The sequence below is a fragment of the Mastigoproctus giganteus genome, chromosome 9 (assembly GCF_048544385.1).
Source record: "Mastigoproctus giganteus isolate SK-2022 chromosome 9, ASM4854438v1, whole genome shotgun sequence".
Lineage (NCBI taxonomy): Eukaryota > Metazoa > Arthropoda > Arachnida > Uropygi > Thelyphonidae > Mastigoproctus > Mastigoproctus giganteus.
The window spans coordinates 89030950-89052162 of record NC_143583.1 but is presented as its reverse complement, the minus strand read 5'-3'; the positions used below and the strand labels follow the sequence as shown (position 1 = coordinate 89052162).

The window sequence follows — 21213 nt, the reverse complement described above, 5'->3', positions numbered from 1 at the left end:
TCTGATACATTTTTAAAAAAATGAGAGCAAGAGCAAGATATGTCAGACGGGTGTGCAAGAAAGCCTCCTGGATACGTTTCGCCTCAACCATAAATAGAACTACAAATACTAAAACAGTTTGGGATACAATAAGAAAAATTAACAATAGATACCAAAATTTAGTACATCCAATTATCAAATGGCAAGGACAAGACATTGCTGATCCAAAAGAAATAGCAAATGCTTTAGGTCAAACATTCGCCAAAATATCTGCCACCAAATCCTATTCACTGAAATTCCAAAGGAGCCTCCGCAGCCAGGTGGGAAGAAGCAGCAGTGAGTAGCACACGCTTTTTGATTAGACCGGGGTTCGAGCCCGTCACACCAAATACGGAGGATGCGGAACGTTCAGAAATGACCACCACATATTCACGGAGCAATATGGCCTTAGTTGCTAATGCTCCTAAAAAAAAAAACAAATAACAAATAACCGAAATTCCAGAAATATAAAAGCCATCAAGAAAAATACAACTTAAAATTCTCCACAAAATAGGTAGAACAATATAACCATCCACTAACCGTAGCGGAACTCCATAAGGTACTGTCACAAACAAAACAAAGTGCAGAAGGTCCAGATGTCATCAATTATATAATGATAAAGAAACTCAGTGAAGAATCATTACAATCTATACTTCTTTTATACAACAGAATTTATATGGAACAAGAGTTTCCTAACATGTGGCATCATGCAATTGTCCTCGCTTTCCCAAAACCTGGCAAAGATCCTACTAATCTAAACAGCTACCTCCCAATAGCACTCACCAGCTGTATAGGAAAGTTAATGGAAAAGATTATAAATGCAAGACTCATGTACCTAAAAAACCACGACCTTTTGTGCCCAATGCAGTGTGGCTTCAGGAAACATAGATCAACCTTGGACCTCCTGATTAAAATATAAAACAACATACGAAATGCTTTCATTAGAAAACAACATTTAGTCGTGATATGCTTCGATATCAAAAGCCATATGATACAGCCTGGCGCTATGGAATTCTCTGGGACATATATAACTTAAAGCTAAGAGGACATCTCCCTGTTTTCATCCAGAACTTTTTACAGCCTCGAGCTTTCCAAGTACTAATACAATTAGTACCAATACTAATACAAAATACACACTCAAAGGTCTTCCTACAAGAAGAAGGAATACCACAGGGATCAGTCCTCAGTGCCACCTTGCATGCAATAAAAATAAACTCTATAACTCAACAGATACCATCCTCCATAAATACAGCCCTTTATGTAGATGATTTCAGTATCTCTTTCCAATCCCAAAACATGAGAACAATAGAACACCAGTTACAAGGTGCAATAAACAAGGTCAGCAACTGGGCTCAGGAAAATGGTTTCACGATCTCCACACAAAAAACTATAGGTGTGCACTTCTGTAGAAAAAGAAACCTTCATTTAGATCTGGAATTAAAACTTAATGGACAGATAATCCCAATCAAGCCAACCATAAAATTTCTTGGACTTATTCTTGATAAAAAACTAACTTTTTTGGAATATATAGAACAACTAAGAACAAACTGCCTCAAGAAACTAAACATTTTGAGAGTCTTGTCCGCAATGACCTGGGGTGCAGATAGAGTTACTCTGTTGTGATTATACAGAGCCCTCATAAGATTTCGACTAGACTATGGAGCCCCCGTATATAACTCAGCCAAACCGAGTGCCTGAGGTGGCTTGATCCAGTGCATCACAGCGCTTTACGAACAGCATTAGGAGCATATTGCACCTCCCCAGTCTGTTAGACTACAAGGCACTCAGTCAATATGCCCAGGATCTATTTTCTAGAAGGAAAACAATGATAGAAATACACCAAAGGCAACCTGACTAGAAAGAATGCAGGAGATCAAACAAGTAAAAAAAAAACTCGCCATACCACAGAAAGTCAAGACTTTAGGATGATTTAGATGCCTACTGGCGACCCAAACCTGCACTCCCTTGTTCGGCTTTTGGGGGGGAGGTTTGCTCTTCTCCTCTTCCTGCCTCCCCATATTTTCACTGTCGTGGGGCATGGGCATGCTCCACTGAAAATGGGGGGTCACCTTCCTATCCGCCCCTCTTCTTCCTATTTAATCCCCCCCCCGGTCTTCACCTTCTCTCTCATCACTTTCTCTTGTACAGCGACTGCCCCACATCTCCAAATTTAAATCACATAAAATTTTGCCCAACCTTTTAAGCTCTCTAGAAATAGTTCTTTCAGCGTAAAGCCCCACGCAGCACTTTCTAAATGAAATTTTACTTAAATCAACAACGATAACTCCAACCTTTATTTTAGGTCCTAGTCACCGAAATCCCAGGAAAGTAAGTGGCAGGACCTGCCAGAGTATAATTAGTCTCTTGGTACACCCGGCCGGCATCCCCGTCGCTAGGTATGGTAACGTCGGGTCCCACCGGGGCCCTGCGGCCAACAGGCCAGATGAACAATGGGCACAACAAACTACATACCACATGACCCATACATTATTATTAAACCTCTGGCATAGACAGGGTACTGTCACTCGATACATAGAACATACGCGGAGATGGGAGAAATCCCTGGAGCCGTCAGACCCTCAACATACCTATACCTCACCAGTCCACAGCTTATATGCAGAGGCTCATGAACCACCACTACAATGCCGGAGACAAAACTTGTTATACTATGCTGCAAAGATAAAATCAATACCTGACCACCCAACATGGACAATCCTACACGAACCAAGTTTGGAAAACTTATATAGAGCACATCCAAATGCTAACAAACCAGCAGGCATATATTTAAGAGACCTAATCCAGCAACGTAATTTAAATCTCAATCAAATAGCAATTTCTCCTAAAATTCCATATCTACCTTGTGATACCATTCAAACGAATGTATGTGGTGGGCCCTCTATTTGTTGTTAATTATTTTCCTTAAAGTGTGAAGGATAATGAAACATGAGATACACAGCAATAGACTCGCACGTTATAATGATAATTGGTTCCAGGGAATTCATAAACATGAGCACTGAACTTTTTTTCTGGTAAATAAACATCAGTAAAAACTAATGTAATGATAATTTTTTTTTTTTTTTTTTGATATACAATGTGCTTATCAGCTTCACCCTTGAAGGACTAATCACCCTCAATCTAATAGTGGTAAAATGATGCAAGAAATCAACCGTGTGTAGCATCAGCAAAAAAACATGCCCCACTTCATTTATCCCTTTCTTCTAATCCTCTTCAAATTTATTTAAACTACTCATTGCCACAGCACCAGATGGAAATTTGTTTCAACAGTTAGTTACTCTCTGGCTGAAAACAAATTTTTGCAAATCTGTTTTGCGACTATCCTTCCCTAATTTAAATTTGTTCCCATATTTAGGCCACACAATCTATTTAAAGCTTTGAATACTTCAATAAGATCTCTTTGCAAGTATCTGGTTTCCAAGTGTTGCAGTTGACAAAACTAAAGTCTTTCTGTGTACTTGGCAACAGAAGGGCGACTGTGGCACAACTTGCCAGTAATTGGAATGCTGGTGATGGGAGTAATGTGTCACAACACACAGTACATTGAACCCTGCTGAAAATGATGCTGCATAGCTGCAGGCCACTCCGAGTGCCCATGCTAACCATAGTTCACCAGCGACAGCACCTACAATGGGCATGCGAGCATCGAAACTAGACCTTGAGTGATTGGGAGAAGGTTGTCTGGTCCAATGAATCACGTTTCCTGTTGCGCCATATAGCCAGCTGGGTTCGTGTGTGTCATTTACCTGGGGAAGTGATGGCGCCTGGATGCACCACGGGACGAAAACAAGCCGGTGGTGGCGGTGTCATGCTTTAGGCGATGTTCTGCTGGGATACCCTGGGTCCAGTCATCCATGTGCCAGGCACTCTGACATCTACCACCTATCTAAACATCATTGCAGACCAGGTACACCCTTTCGTGGCAAGTCTTCCCCTCTGGTGGTGATGTCTTTCAGCAGGATAATGCACCATGCCACACTGCCTGGATTGTTCGAGACTGGTTCGTGGAACATGAGGAAAACTTCCAGGTATTGCCCTGGCCTCCAAATTCCCCAGACATCAATCCCATCAAGCACCTGTGGTTTCTGTTGGAACAGCAACTCTGATTTTCATTGTCTCAACCACAGACCTTACAGGAGTTAAATGATCTGCTGGTTACGTGTTGGTACCAGATACCACAAGACACATTTAGAAATCTTGTAGCGTCCATGCCTCGCCGGATATGAGCTGTTTTGGCTGCATGTGGAGGACCAACATCATTTTAGGTAGGTGGTCATAATGTTTTGGCTCATCAGTGTAAGGGAGATACATAGACCTTTCTAAATTGTTTTTATCAGTTTGGGTTTTAGGTATTCTTTAGAAATTCTCCATCATATAACTCTAGCGTTCAACCCCAACCAGCGATTTCCTAACAGCAATTAGGCGCCTCTGTAGCCAGGTGGGAAGGAGCAGCAGTGCATAGCACACACTTCTTGATTAGACCGGGGTTCGAGCTCGTCACCACCAAATACGGATGATGTGGAAAGGTCAGGGAATGACCACCGCATATCCCGGAGCAATATGGCCTTAGTTGCTAATGCTCCTAAAAACCAAATAACAAACAAACTAACAGCAATCCCATTAAGCATTAATGTCAAATGCGTGATTTTTTTTTTTTTAGGTCCTAGTCACTGAAATCCTAGGAAACTAGGTGGCAGGACCTGCCAGAGCAACTTGTTGTGATACTGGGCACACCCAGCTAGCCTCCACATGATGAGGTATGGGTAACGTGGAGCCTGGCGGCCAATAAGCCGAACAAACAATGGGCACAACACATCACACTGCACAGACAGGGCCCACACACTTTCACTTCTCTGGATTGACAGTGTACTGTCCTTGATACAGCAAACCCACGCGGAGATGGGAGAAATCCCAGGTGCCGTCTGACACGAACATACCTCATATAATTCTTAGTACTTTTGGTTATGGACCAAACATCAGTTCCTCTTACAGCTTGAAAGTGTAAATTTAAAGTCAAAGAGTGTGAAATGGAATGTTAATTCACTTTTGCAGACATTGCTTCCATTGAATATCAGTGCTGTTTGTGCTTTAATAATTTTCACTAACTTATGTAGTTAAAATATTAATAATATGAATAAATAATTATCTGCAAGAGGGCATCTTTTGATATTATTCATATCTGATATTTGATATTATTCTTCATATCTGATTTCAGGAAGAAGAAATTTGTCATGTGCCTTGTCCTGGAGATTGTCTCATATCAGAATGGTCTGATTGGAGCAACTGTCATAGAGACTGTGATAATGGGCAGATAGGTATACTGCTGTTCCTCAGTTTTGACTATATAAATATCAATACTTCATTTTCATTTTCGAAGAAATTGCTTATAAAAATATAAAAATAAATTTAATTTAAATTTATTTAAGCTATCAACTTCCACAATGACAGATGGAAGTTTGTTCCAGCAATTAACCACCCACTATCTAAAGGCAAATTTATGCACATCTATTCTACAACTGTCTTTCCTCAATTTGAATTTATGCCCCCTTAGGTTCATAATCTGAGCAAGTGGAAGAATCCCATCAGAATTAAGTGTGCTGAACCCATTCAAGGCCTTACACACCTCAATCAGATCACCTTGCAGGTGCCTAGTCTCCAGCCACTGCAATTTGCAGAACTTAAGCCTCTCTTGGTAAGAGGATCCCTTCATTCCCCTCACCAATCTTGTTGCCCTTCTCTGTACACAAGTAAATCTACATCCTTCCTAAAATGATGCCTCCAGACCTGTACGCAGTACTCAAGGCGTGGCCTGACCATTGCCTTGTACAAAGGGACAATCACCTCCTTTTCCCTTCTTGCAAAATTCCTGTATATCATTGACAAAACCCCATGACCTGCTCTTGCAGCCTGTCTGCATTGCTCAGAAAACTTCATATCTGACTGCAAAATTACTCCCAGGTCTTTTTCGTTTTCTACTGCCCTAAGTGTAGTACCACACAGTTGGTACATTCCTCTGGGGTTACTTCTACCCATATGCAGTACTTTACATTTGTCAAGGTTAAACTTCAGTTGCCACTTCTCAGCCCATCTGCCCAAATTTTCTAGATCCTGTTGCAGTAGCACACGGCCATTACTGTCATTAACAACCTGGCCAACCTTTGTGTCATCTGCAAACTTTGACACTAAGCCTGATATACCTTCATCAATATCATTGATAAATATACAAAACAACAGTGGGCCCAACACCGAACCCTGTATATCTCCACTAATAACATTACTCCACAAAGAGCAGTGCCCATTTGTTACCACTCTCTGTCTTAATACCATTAATACCATACTGCCCTTAATACCATTCTGCTCCAATTTGTACTGTAGTCTTCCATGCACAACAGTGTCAAAAGCTTTCCTGAAATCCAAATATATGATATCAAAATTAGTTTTTGCATCCAGTTTCTTTGTAACCACATCATAGTATCCAATCAGATTTGTCAGACAAGACTTTCCTTTCACAAATCCATGCTGTCTGAATTATTGCAGCAGTTTCATCTAGATGATCCTGCAATGCATCTTTAACCAGTAACTCCATTATTTTACCCAGAATAGGAGTTAATCTAACTGGTCTGTAATTACTCGTGTCACCCTTCAATCCCCCCTTTGTGAATCGAGGATTCATAGTGCATGACTTAAGTCTGTGGGGACCTCTCCTGAGTCCAAGGATGCTCTCATAATTATGACTAAGGGTTTACTTAGTTCCTTTGCCACCTCCTTTAATATAACTGGATAGATCCCATCCACCACAGGTGCTTTTCTTATGTTTAACTTCAACAATTTCTCCTCCACTTTGCTCTCAGTTATTACAAAATCATTAAGCACTCTGCTACAATTTGATAACCTTCTGGAATTTTCCTTCCTTAATAACTCCTCATGTGTGAATGTAGATGCAAAATGTTCATTCAAGTTGTTTGCTATCTGAGCAGGATCATGAACAGTCAAACCATTGATATCAAGTGGACCAATCTGATTTGTCCCCTTTCTTTTAGAGTTTATATAAGGAAAGAAATCCTTGCCATTTTTCCTAGCATCCTTTGCAAAAGATTTCTCGTAATCTGCCCTCGCTTGCCTAATCTCCTTTGTGACTTGATTACAGACTGGCTTATATCTGCCATAGGCTTCTGTGTCACCTGATAATTTATATGCATCCCATGCAATTTTCTTCTCTGCCACGAGTCTCATTAGTTCATTTGACAACCATTTAGGCCTAATTCTTGAACAATATTTCTTAATAGGTATGAAGCACCTAGTAGCTTCCACGATTGATTCCTTGAATGCCACTTAGAATTTGCTGTTGGTATCATCATCAGTTGGCTCCACTGTACAGAATTTGAAAACTGGCTGAGTGGGCCAATAAATTAGAATGTCTTATAATGGGGAATTTTAACTTCCCAGATATTGATTGGAACTTGTGGGTTGGTCACTCGCACACTAGCAAGAATTTTGTGGATTTATTGGATGATTGTTTTCTACAGCAGCATATTCGAGAAGCAACCAGAGGGAGTAATACTCTTTATCTGATTATCAGCAGTGATTATTTATGCATTAAAAATCTGCAGATAAAGGAACCACTAGTTGGTAATGATCACAATGTAGTGATGTAGGATTTACTCAAAGAGGTAACTACCATCAGGGGTAAAGGGAAGGGTTTTTGGTTTTGTAAAGGTGACTAGAGTGGTCTCAGAGAGTTCTTAAATTCTATACAGTGGGAGCACCTGATGATATATTAACAACAGCAAATCTAAATGGGAAGCATTCAAGGAATTAATCATTAATCATAGGCATTTCATACCAGTTATAAAATAGTGTTCAAGGTTTTGGCCTAAATGGATGTCAGATGAACTGATGAGACTTGTTGAAGAGATGAAAAATGCATGAAATGCATATAAATTGTCAGGCAATACAGAAGCGTGTTGTAGATATAAGCTGGTCTGTAATCAAGTCACAAAGGAGGTTAGGCAAGCGAAGGCATATTATGAGAAATCTTTGGCAAAGGACAAAAAGAAAAACAGCGAAGACCTCTTTTTCTTTACTTATATAAACTCTAGACGGAATGGGATGAATCGGATTAGTCCTCTTGATATCAATAATTCGACTGTTGATGATCCTACTCAGGTAGCTGACAAACTGAATGAGTATTTTGCATCTATGTTCAGAGATGAGGAATTCTGTAGGGAAATGGATGCCAGAATCTTATCAAACTCTAACAGAGAGCTAAATGATTTTGAGAGCAAAGTGGAGGAGAAATTGTTGAAGGTAAATATAAGAAAGGCCCCTGGAGGGGTGTACAGGAAACCCTCACCCATAATTATGAAAGCATCCTTATACACAGGAGATGTGCAAATATAGCCCAAATTCACAGGGTGGATCAAAGGGGGACACAAGTAGTTAGAGACCTGTTAGTTTAACTTATAATCTGGCGCAAATAATGGAGTTACTGGTTAAAGAAGCATTGCAAGTTCATCTAGAGAAGATTGCCATTATAGTTCAGACACAGTATCAGTTTGTTTAGGGGAATTCTTGTCTTATAAATTTGATTGGATATTACAATGTTATTACAAAGGAACTGGTTGAAAAAAAAATAATTTTGATATAATATACTTGGATTTCAAGAAAGCTTTTGATACTGTTGCACATGGAAGACTGTTACACAAATTGGAGCAGTATGGCATTAAGTCATTTGCTGTTATTGATAAAGGGATGGTTGAGTGGGAGAAGATGGAGTGGTAATCAATGGACATTGCTCTTTGTGCATTAATATTATTAGTGGAGTCCCCCGGTGTTGGGTTCGTTGTTTTTTTCTATATTTATAATTGATATCAATGGAAATATATCAGGCTTAACCAAGTTTGTACGAAGGTTGGCAAGGTTGTTAATGATAGTAATGACAGTACACTACTGCAACAGGATCTTGAAAAGTTGAGCAGATAGGCTGAGAGGTAGCAATTGAAGTTTAACATTGACAAATGCAAAGTACTGCATTCGGGGTAGTTAAGAATGAAAAACTCCTGGGGTTAATTGTGCAGTCAGATATGAAATTTTCTGAGCAGTGTAGACAGACTGCTAGAGCAGCTCATGGGGGTTTTATCAATGTCAATAGTCAGGCCACACCTGGAGTACTGCATATAGGTCTGGAAACCTCATTTTAGGAAGGATATGGAGCTGCTGGAATGAGTATAGAAAATTGCAACGAGATTAAGTGGAACAAATGGATGCTCTTACCAAGAAAGGCTTCAGTTCTGCAAACTGCAGAGTTGGTAGAGTTTTGGCACCTGTGAAGTGATTTGATTGAGTTGTTTAAGGCTTTGAATGGATTGAGCAAGCTCGGTACTGGTGGGATTCTTCCTCTTGATCAGCCCACACACATGAGGGGGCACAAATTCAAATTGAGATATGATGGTTGCAAAATAGATGTGTGTAAGTTTGCTTTAGATAGCAGGTGGTTGATTGCTGGAACAAATTTCCATCTGTTCTATTGTTTTGGAAATTGAAAGTTTAAATAAATTCAAGGAAGGACTAGACAAACTATTGTAGGAATGAATAGGTGAAATGGGAGGTGTCTTTTTTCTTTCTTTTTGCTAATGCTGTATAAGCTTGCTTTCTTGCATCATTTGCTAATGCTAAATTTATTATTTTTCTAAAATATTAAATACTGTAATGAAGTTAAATATCAGAAGTGAAACACTATGCATATTGTGACTCTGAAATCAAGATCAAGTTTAATTAAAAGTTCTTAAATTTCCATTCCTACATTTTATAAATGCATATATAATAAGCTGTAAACCCTAGAAGAAACTTTGTAATCAGCTCATGGTTTTGAGAGATTTTTGTATGTGCTTAATATGTACGGTTTTCTTGTATGGTTTAATCTTGATCATAATCTTAAAGTGCAGTTGTTTTAACCATTTATAAAAATGAAATATCAAACTATACATCATTTTCAACCTAAATTCATTATCTAATACAGTAAACTCTAAAATCTGGCCTCTCTGGGATTTGAGAGGTTGACAGATTTTAAAATTTTCTGGATTTACGAGAAGCATACTAATGGCTGAGCAGTTTTAGAGAAACACCAATGAATATTAACACTAACAGCTGAACTTATTGACACTTCTAAACATTTATAATGATAGATGTAAATAACAGTTCAATATGTTAAACTTGAACAAATGACAATAAACAAAGTCCCATAGCATTGTCATGTACAGTACTTATGTCAGTTTTAAAGACATGCATGCATGCATAGTACAGTATCAGAGAAAATATCGATGGTGTGTTTCAGAAGGGAGGAGGGGGGTAAATAACTATTCTTATTAAGGAATAATTATAATGGTGTGTACAATCTTTATCAATTTACATGGCATTTTGATCAATTTTGTAATTAATAAGGTACTATAGAGAAATACAGTTAATTTCTCATGTGTAATAACAAAGATCACAGTGTTTATTTTTTGCCATTATAACTATGACACTTAGGAGAGTACCTAAACCATTTACGATTTGCAGATGACATTGTGGTCATAAGCCACAATCCCAAAGAATTAGAGGAAAATCTTAATCAGTTATGCACAGTTAGTAAGGATTTTGGACTAAAAATGAATGTCTAAAACAAAAGTAATGATGAACAAGTATGCCACAGAAAGGGATATAATGATTGAAGGGGCAGTAATTTAAAAGGTGGAGTCATATACTTATCTGGGACAAGTCATTAGCTGTAATAATGATAAATGGCTGGAAGTCAAGAGAAGAATAAATTTTGGATGGATAGCATTCAGGAAATATAGTCACATACTGAGGAGCAATATCCCAATTTGTCTGAAACGTAAAATAATGAACCAATGTATATTCCCCACCATGACTTATGGAAGTGAAATGTGGGCACTCACCAAAAGAATGTAAGAGAAGCTGAGAATTACACAGCGAAAAATGGAACAAATTATATTGGGAATCAGCCTGTTATATAAGAAGAGAAACACATGGATTAGGCAACAAACTCAAGTAAAGGACATTCTTATCAAAACTAAAGAACTAAAATGGTCTTGGGCAGGACACATAACTCGAAGACATGATGAGAGATGGACTAAGAAAATAACAGAATGGTACCCAAGAGGAGCTAGAAGAAAACCTGGAAGACAACGGAGATGGACAGATGAAATTCATGAGTTTTTGGGTAGTAAATGGATGGCCATTGCACAAAACAGAAGGAACTGGAAAGTTGCTGGAGAGGCCTTCATCCTGCAGTGGATTGAAAATGGCTGATGATGATGGACTATGACACAGACAAAAGGAACAATCAGCTCAAGGTCACTCAGTAAGGCCTTTTCTTTCATAACCTGGGTTGTGGAATTAAATCTATTGTTTGTTGAGTCAGTAAATTGCTGTTCATGCAAGAAATTAACCATACATTTAATGAAGCATACAGTCTTCCAGCTATCCAGTCTACACTGGGCAATTTCAGTCACTTTGTTCTTAGCTGTTCTAAAGTGATGTCAAACAGGTCACCAGCTTGCGTGAGTGCTCTGTGACCACATGGCTATTATTTTCAAGAGCCATTTGTTTTGTTATGAAGTTTACCAAACAAGACATATCACTAAAAGAATAAAATTCAAAGTTATATAGCCACAGAGAAATTATAAGTTTCTATTTGCAGCAGTCTTTTCATTTGTTTATTTGAAGCCAACAGAAATTAAACTGCTTAAATAATGCAATGGTCCTTAGTTCTCACAGCAAAACAACTTGACTTTGTAATGAGTTTCCCTGGTATTTCACTAATTTAAAATAGATGAGTTTTCCCAAAGATTATTTGAACAAACAACCTTTGAAGCTCTGATTGTGCACAACATGGCAGCCAACATCAAACAACTTCTTTACAACTGTTTTGGCAGATTGTTGTCACTAAAGACCACTTACTGTCTGATGAGGGCCAAATTAGTCATCAAACAGGCTGTCATAATAGTGCCTTATCTTTTAAATAAATGGCCAATTAACATTTTGTGAAGCCATCTGTTTGAAAGTAGTGCAATACCAGAGCAATTCATTGCAAAGTAAAGTTTGGTCTGCTGCAAAAATTAAGCCCATTGCATTATATCTGCAGTTTAAATCCTAAAAATAGATGAAGGGACAAGTCCTGCAAACATCTTATAAAAAGATAAATGTAATCCTCCCCCCCTCCCCCAATTTTTTTTCATGTCTTAAAAACAAATGAGTACTAAATTACTTTCTTAATATTTTCAGATTGTAAATTGCAGATTTTACAGAGTTTACTGCATAAAGGTGTTATGTATAAACAAAATATATCACTGAATATTCACTTAATGTTCTTATTTTTAACAAGTTCACCTCACTTTTGAATAATACAGGAATTTATGACTGTATCCACTTTTCTTATTGATGGCTTAATCCTTTGGTTTGCCAATCTTCATTATAACTAAGCTTTGCAACTTGACTAGCTAAGCCCACAAAAATCTATAATACTACTGCCTGGTTATAAAGTTCCTTCTGGAATTTACAGCTTATGTCTATGCATTTTGCTGCAGATCTTGATTTCATTGTGAAAAAATGCATAACTTGTTCTATTTTCTGCCATCTCAAATGCAATTCAGTCATTATCTAGGCTATAGAGGCCTCTGAATATAACTAATTATAGATACTATGTGGCCTCTGTAGCTGAGTGATCAAGAGTGGGAGTGCAGTGGCACACGCTCTTTGAATAGACTGGGGTTCAAGCCCTCTGTCTGCTAAATGTGGTTGATCTGCCAACCCACACTGGACCAGCATGACAGATTATGGTTCATTTCCCTCAACATGAATCATTTAGGAGGCTTCCATCCTGCAGTGGATTGATAATGGATGCAGTTTACCTTTACCATTTTTTTATAGATACAATATTTCAAGATGTTAATACATATGTTGATATATTTTAATTTGCATAAGTCAAGGATTCTAATGCAAATTCTATTTTCAGTGGGATATCAGACAAGTTCCCGTGCTGTGTTGTCTCGTCCCACAAGTAATCATAGCTGCACTCAAGATCTGTGGAGAACAAGGCCATGCTGGAGTAAGATTTTTTTCCTAAATTTAATCCATTCAATATTGCAGTGAAGATAAATGGAAAGTGTTTAAAACAACCCAGTTTTTTCCTATTTTCTTCAGTGAAATCTTGTTTATGAGCCATAATTGGATTTATTTTGCTTTTTAAGGCACATTTAATTGATATGAGAGGAAGGAATTCAGAAATACTTTACTGAAGTTTTTATTAAAAATGTGAAAAAAATAACCAAGTATGTCAAAACACTTGATTTTTGGTGACAAAAGTCAGTGAAAAATTACCTCAAACTAATTTTTCACTGACTTTTAGTTATCTAAGAAATCAGTCTGGTTGTCTTAAATGAAATTACTTTATGGTCTTGTAGAGATTACCATTTGAAAAACACAATTTTGAAGGAGAGGAAGTGGTTTTAAGTAATTTCATGTCTTATTATCCTACAGTAGCATGGAAAATTTATTAAGAGAAAAAACTTGCAAGCATTTTTTTAAATGAAATAAAAAATGTTGGCATTCAACTTTTTATATTTATATTCGTAAATTTAAATGAATACAATATTAAGGTATAATAAAACAATATATTTTTGTTTTCTTACATCTTGGTTCATCTAGAACCCCAGTTATATCGTTGCAGTTAACCTGAGCATCCTCAACTGTAATAAAAATAGTTGCTTCACCTGACAGGTCCCCCCCCCCAGAAAAAGAATAATACAATAGCAAGGAAAATTTACAAAGAAAAAAAAAAGTTCCCAGCATTCCACATTTTTATTTATACTGTTATATTTCAATGAATATAATATAAGATATAAGAAAACAATGTATTTCATATATTTACTTACGTGTTACAGAAATTACTGACCATTTCCTAATTAAATGAGCTACAGTAGGTGCTCTTTGAATTGCACGATGCCTCTCTGCAATATTGTTGGTTCATCTAGCATCCTCGTGATATCCTTGTAGTTGATCTGAGTGATCACACCCTCAACTGTAATAAAAATGGTTGCTGCACCAGACAGGTGCCTAACTAACTTTACTTTTTCTTTTTTTTAAATTTCTAGAAAATTTATTTTCTCATTTTTGAATTCTGTTTGGACTATGCAAGTGCTTGAGCATTGATTGCATTAATAATTATGTTTTCGTAATAATGAATTATGTGAAACAATTATTTTAAATGAAATAACTTTTAATTTAATTTTGCTAAAAATAAAATAATATAAACAGGAAATTATTCCCTTCCATATTCAAGTTCATAAAACTGTTATGGGTATGAAATTTCAAAATTGCACATGTACACATTTCTGTTTATATGTTATGTGTATATAAATAGAAAAAATACATCTCCCCCTACTCACACTTAGTCACTTCCATGTTCAAATTTATTTTAATAAAATTTAATAACATATATAAGTTTATTTTAATATATTAAAATATGTAATTGTGTGTTATTTTGATTTAGTATTTTCATGTTACTGCTAGTCTTATACTTTTCCTTTTGTTGCAATACTTTTTTTTTGCATTTTGTAGTCTATCAATATTTGTTCTCTGCTGCTTTGCACATGTCAGTGTCTCCTAAGTATTATGCTTTTCTACATTCCTTATTTTCTGAGTTTTCACTTATACTGTTATTTGCTCAGCATGTACATAAAGTAGTATTTGAATAAGCCTCAATTCTTAAAGGAGCATTGTAACATTGCATTTTTAAGTAATTATTATATTATTAAAATTCATTTCAATAATTAATTAATTCAACTGAATTAATCATTGAATTAATTCAATTATTAAAATCGATTTTTAATAATTCTGTAATTATTAAATATTCTACAAAACTTAAAATAAAAGTTTTATCTTATTAATTTTTTTATACTTATTATATATGAGATTCGACTTGTTGCTTTTTAACCCTCACAGTGTGTGAGCACACAAACAAGGAGACTCATCGTGCACTTTGCATGAGGGGTCTGCTTGAAACTTCTGGTTCTACATCTAACATTAGTGAAGGTCATGAGTCTTCAGTATGGAGTCAGTAAATTGAGTTGTAGTCTAGAGGTGGTTTGCCTGGTTTTGTGAGATAAAAGATATAATGTTCCCAGGAGGAAAAACCAAACATGCATTGCTCACTGAGACAGACTAACTTATTATTATTATTAGTGGCAATGGCAAATGATGCAAGAAAGCAAGCTTATACAGCATCAGCAAAAGGGAGGGAAAACATATCTCATTTCATCTGTCCATTCCCTTTAACAGTTTATCTAGTTCTTGAATTTATTCAAACTGTCCACCTCTACAACACGGTAGGAGTTTGTTCTAACAATCAAACTCCTCAATGCCGAAGACAAATTTATGCACATCTGACAAATTTATGCACTCGTGTAGTCTGAGAAAGAGGAAGGATTTCATAAGCATTGAGCTTGCTCAATTCATTTAAGGCCTTTTAAACAACTCAGTCAAATGTTTTTGCAGGCTCCTAGCCTCCAGATGCTGCAATTTGCAAAACTTAAGCTTTTAAGAGCACCCTTCTACTCTGCTCACCAAACTTGTTGTTCTTCTCTGCACTTGTCCCAGCTGATCCACATCCTTCCTATTGGCTTTTCAGTTGTCCGTTTCAGATGTGAATAGAACTTTGGCAATTTTTTACATAATTGTAGTCACTGTGCTAGCAATGAGGAGACATTTGAGTGCTTGAATCCCATGAATTACATCATGTAAGTAATACAAATTAAGAATAAATTAAAAATAATAATAAATATGAAAAATTAAACCACAGTATGCACACTCCACAATTACAAAATTTGAAAGATGTCCAAACATGAGCAGATGTGATCTATTCTGTGATCACATGATTCATGACATGGGAATCACATGAAACTGCTGAAGCTAAACTATAAGTAAATGTTCATCTACCTAAGGAGTTAACACAGAAAACACTTAAATTAAAAGAAGTGAATGTTACTAATAAAGTTAGTACATGCAGAAAATATTCAAAACAAAGTACTGAAGCCAATAGCATTAGTAAAGGCATATGATGCAAGAAAGCAAGCTTAGGCAGCATCAGCCAAAAAAAAAAAAAAAAAACCACTCCCATTTCACCCCTCCGTTCGTTCGAAATACCTGTCCAGCTGAGCCTTAAATTTATTTAGGCTATCAACTTCCACAACAACGGATGGAAATCTGTTCCACCAACCAATTACCCACTGGCTAAAGGCAAATTTCCGCACATCTATCCTGCATCTGTCTTTCCTCAATTTGAATTGCCCTCACGGGTGATTATTCTGAGCAAGAGGAAGAACCCATCGGCATTGAGCATGCTCAAACCATTCAAGGCTTTATACACCTCTATCAGATCACCTTGTTGGTGCCTAGTCTCCAGACACTGTCATTTGCAAAACTTAAGCCTTTCTTCATAAGAGCAACCCTTTGTTCCATTCACTAATCTTGTTGCCCTTCTCTGTACTTGTTCCAGTAGCTGTACATCCTTCTTGAAATGAGGCCTCCAGACCTGTATACAGTACTCAAGGTGTGGCCTGACCATTGCCTTATACAAGGGAATAATCACCTCCTTATTCCTGCTAGAAAAATTCCTGTATATCATTGATAAGACACCATGAGCTACTCTTGCAGGCAGTCTGCACTGCTCAGAGAACTTCATATCTGCCTGCACAATTACTCCCAGGTCCTTTTCATTCTCTACCACTGTCAGTGTAGTACCACAGAGTTGATACGTTGCTCTGTGGTTGCTGTTTCCCATATGTAGTACTTTACATATGTCAATGTTAAACTTCATTTGCCAATCTCAGCCCATCTACTCAACATTTCCAGATCCTCTTGCAGCAGCATAGTGTCAGTAGTGTCCTTAACAACCCTGCCAACCTTTGTATCGTCTGTAAACTTGGACATTAAGCTTGATATACCATCATCAATATTATTTATAATTACAGAAAAGAATAATGGACCCAACACTGAACCCTGAGGGACTCCACTAATAACATTAGTCCACAATGAGCAGTGTCCATTGATTACTAATCACTGTCTTCTCCCCCTCAACCACCCCTTTATCCATAGCAGCAATTTACCTCCAGTGCCACACTGCTCCAATTTGTGCAGCAGTCTTCCATGTGCAACAGTATCAAAAGCCTTTCTAAGATCCAAATATATAATATCAAAGTTATTCGCTGCATCCAGTTCTTTTGTGACTGCATCATAGTATCCAATCAGATTGGTCAGGCAAGACTTCCCCTTAACCAAACCATGCTGTGTCCGAGCTATAACTGAAGTCTTGTCTAGATGATCCTGCAGTGCTTCTTTAACTAGTGTCTGCATTAATTTTCCTGGAACAGAAGTAAAACTCACAGGTCTATAATTACTTGTGTCAGCCTTTGATCCTCCTTTGTGAATTGGGGTCACATTTGCACATTTCCAGTCTATGGGTACCTCCACTGAGTCCAAGGAAGCTCTTATAATTATGGCTAAGGGTTTGCTTACTTCCTTTGCTGCCTCCTTTAATATAACTGGATAGATCCCATCCACCCCAGGTGCCTTTCTTGTGTTTATCTTCAATAATTTTCCTCCACTTTACTCTCAGTTGTTGGTATGTAAAGCCTAGTAGCTTCAAAGATAATTTCTTTGAATGCTTCCCATTTTGAATTTGCTGTTGGTAACATTCTAGTACTCAAATAGAAGAAACAAATGCCACAAAACTGCAAATATATCTTTAAATAAAAATAAATTACTAAGGGTATCTAACTAGGAGAAGACTTCTCCAAATCTCCTAAATTATTGGCTTGTTGGGAACCAACTGGGGTCCTAACCCAATGTCTGCCCCCTCACGTTCCAGTCATATCCTGTTATTTACAAGCCAACTACTGACCAAACAAGTGTAAAATTCCAGAATGGTACTAAGATTGGGTACTGCACCAGGTCACATTCATGCTTGAATGTGACCTGGTGCAGCAGATTTCTCTAAACTTTCAATCTTTTTCAAATCTTTCAGAATAGTGAACAGAATACTCTTAGGAATGCCGAACTGTTTGGCAATGTCAGTCTTAGAATGCACACCATTATGTACATTTCCATTTTTTCCATTTATTTGTACACAGAATTGTTACATATATATACAATACTTACAAGAAGATATACAGGCAGGCCTCGCTTAACGCGAGTTCGATTAACACGGTTTTCAGTTACCGCGATTGGAAAAAATGATACCACTTTTTACTTTACGCGATTCAAATTTCCAGTTAACGCGATCTTTTATTTCTGATAGTTGAAAAAGATTCGAATCGCGCACTAAATGTCTGACTGCCAATAAACAAGCGTTTGTCCGCTTCCCGCCTCAGTGTGTTCCATTAACTAAGTAGACATGTTACTTGTTTGTTTCCACCTAATAAAGTCACGTGCAGACGTATTTAAAAATTCTAATTTTCTACCCCTGTTAATTATGGATAAAAGAAAGAGTGAAAAACAACGTGATTGTAATAAAACAAAAACGAAAAGTTATTACTTTAGCTGATAAACTTGAAGTTATTAAAAAACATGAACGTGGTGCAAACCATGCGAAAATCGTAAGAGATCTAGGATACAGTGAGTCTACCGTACGAACTATCTTGAGCCATAAGAACGAATATAAAGAGAAAGGTAAAGTTTCATCACCTTCTTTTGTCTTACAAAATACCAGAAACAGAACTCTAATAATGATGGAAAGTCTTTTATCAATTTGGATAGAAGATTGCAATCAAAAAAGAATTCCATTATCTAAGGACAATATTCAGAGCAAAGCTATTAACCTTTTTACTAAGCTCAAAGAAACAAAATATCAAGGGGAGACTGAAATGTTTTTTGCTAGTTCAGGGTGGTTTGGACGTTTCAAAAATCGAGCACGACTGCATAAAATTGGAGCAGTGTGGCATTGGAGGCAAATTACTGCTATGGATAAGGGGATGGTTGAGTGGCAGAAGACAGAGTGGTAATCAATGGACACTGCTCAACGTGGACTAATGTTATTAGTGGAGTTCCTCAGGGTTCAGTGTTGGGTCCGTTGTTGTTTTCGGTGTTTATGAATGATATTGATGATGGTATATCATGTTTAATGTCCAAGTTTGCAGATGATACAAAGGTTGGCAGGGTTGTTAAGGACACTACTGACGCTATGCTCCTGCAACAGGATCTGGAAAGGTTGAACAGATGGGCTGAGAGGTGGCAAATGAAGTTTAACATTGACAAATGTAAAGTACTACATATGGGAAACAGTAACCCCAGAGCAACGTATCAACTCTGCGGTACTACACTGACAGTGGTGGAGAATGAAAAGGACCTGGGGGTAATTGTGCAGGCAGATATGAAGTTCTCTGAGCAGTGCAGACGAGCTGCAAGAGTAGCTCATGGTGTCTTGTCAATGATATACAGGAATTTTTCTAGCAGGGATAAGGAGGTGATTATTTCCTTGTATAAGGCAATGGTTAGGCCACATCTTGAGTACTCTATACGGGTCTGGAGGCCTCATTTCAAGAAGGATGTAGAGCTGCTGGAACGGGTACAGAGAAGGGCAACAAGATTAGTGAATGGAACAAAGGGGTGCTCTTACGAAGAAAGGCTTAAGTTTTGCAAATTACAGTCTGGAGACTAGGCACCGGCGATGTGATCTGATAGAGGTGTATAGGGCTTTGAATGGTTTGAGCATGCTCAATGCCAATGGGATTCTTCATCTTGCTCAGAATAATCACCTCAGAGGGCATAAATTCAAATTGAGGAAGGACGGATGTCGGATACATGTGTGGAAATTTGCCTTTAGCCAGCGGGTGGTTGGTTGGTGGAACCGACTTCCATCACTTGTTGTTGAAGTTGATAGCCTAAACAAATTTAAAGCTGAACTGGACAGGTATTTCGAACGAACGGAGGGGTGAAATGGGAGTGGTGTGTGTGTGTGTTTTTTTTTTTTTTTTGGCTGATGCTGAATAAGCTTGCTTTCTTGCATCATATGCCTCTACTAATGCTAATGCTAATGTTAAAGTAACAGGGGAAGCTGCTAGTGCTGATGAAGATGCTGCAGCCAAATTTCCTGCAGAATTGCAAAAAATCATTCAGGATGCTGAATACGACGATCGGCAAATATTTAATGTAGACGAAACGGGCGTATTTTGGAAACGGATGCCAACTAAAACTTATTTGGCTGCAAATGAAGCATCACAACCTGGGTATAAAGTCTCAAAAGATCGACTAACACTTTTATTAGGAGGTAACGCTGAAGGTGATTTTAAATTTAAACCCATGCTTGTGTACCGTGCACAAAATCCTAGGGCTTTAAAAGGATACAGCCCTCGCACTCTTCCAGTCATTTTTCGTTCAAATAAAAAAGAATGGATGACCAAAGCCCTATTTGAAGACTGGTTTACGTCTTATTTCTGTCCAACATTTGAAGCCTATTGCAAGAAAAATAATCTTACTTTTAAAGCTCTGTTGCTTTTAGATAATGCACCTGGACATCCTTCTGCACTTGGTGACTTAAATGAAAATGTGAAAGTTGTTTTTTTACCGGCGAATACGACTTCGTTATTGCAACCCATGGACCAGGGGACGATTGCAACTTTCAAGGCTTACTATCTCCGCAGAACCTTTGCACAGGCACTTGAAGCTATAACAGGAGATAATGCAATTTCTGTACCAGAATTTTGGAAAAATATAACATACGATTGGCGATTGAAAACATTTATGCAGCATGGGAAGAAGTGACAGCCAGCAATATGAGAGCAGTTTGGAAGCATCTTTTACCCCGCGCAAACGATTTTACTTGCTTCAAAGATGCAGTTCAAAAAGTTATTGAAGACATAACTAATATTGGTAATGAACTTGGTTTCAAAGGCTTGGATGCGGCTAACGTTCGAGAATCACTGAATTCGCATTTAGAACAGCTAAGTGACAATGATCTCCTTCAAATAGAGCAACAGCGTGCGAACGAAGAAGCTGAAGAAAAAGAGTGTGAGCCAGATGAAAAATGTTACCTCAAAGGAGATAACGGTAAAAGAACTAGGCGAAATCTTTCGTATCGCAGAGAACCTTAAACAAAAGGTAATGGATGTTGATCCTAACATCGAA

General features: G+C 37.6%; 1 protein-coding gene across 1 annotated transcript in view; it reads left to right on the top strand.

The window, feature by feature from the left end:
* LOC150080530 (thrombospondin type-1 domain-containing protein 7A-like) overlaps positions 1–21213 on the top strand; it is a 1074234-nt gene that overhangs the window by 545338 nt on the left and 507683 nt on the right. The window contains exons 22-23 of the mRNA XM_090380722.1: positions 5249–5348; positions 13049–13141. Of these exons, the coding sequence (XP_090236848.1) occupies positions 5249–5348; positions 13049–13141 (193 nt within the window). The remainder of the gene's footprint in view (positions 1–5248; positions 5349–13048; positions 13142–21213) is intronic.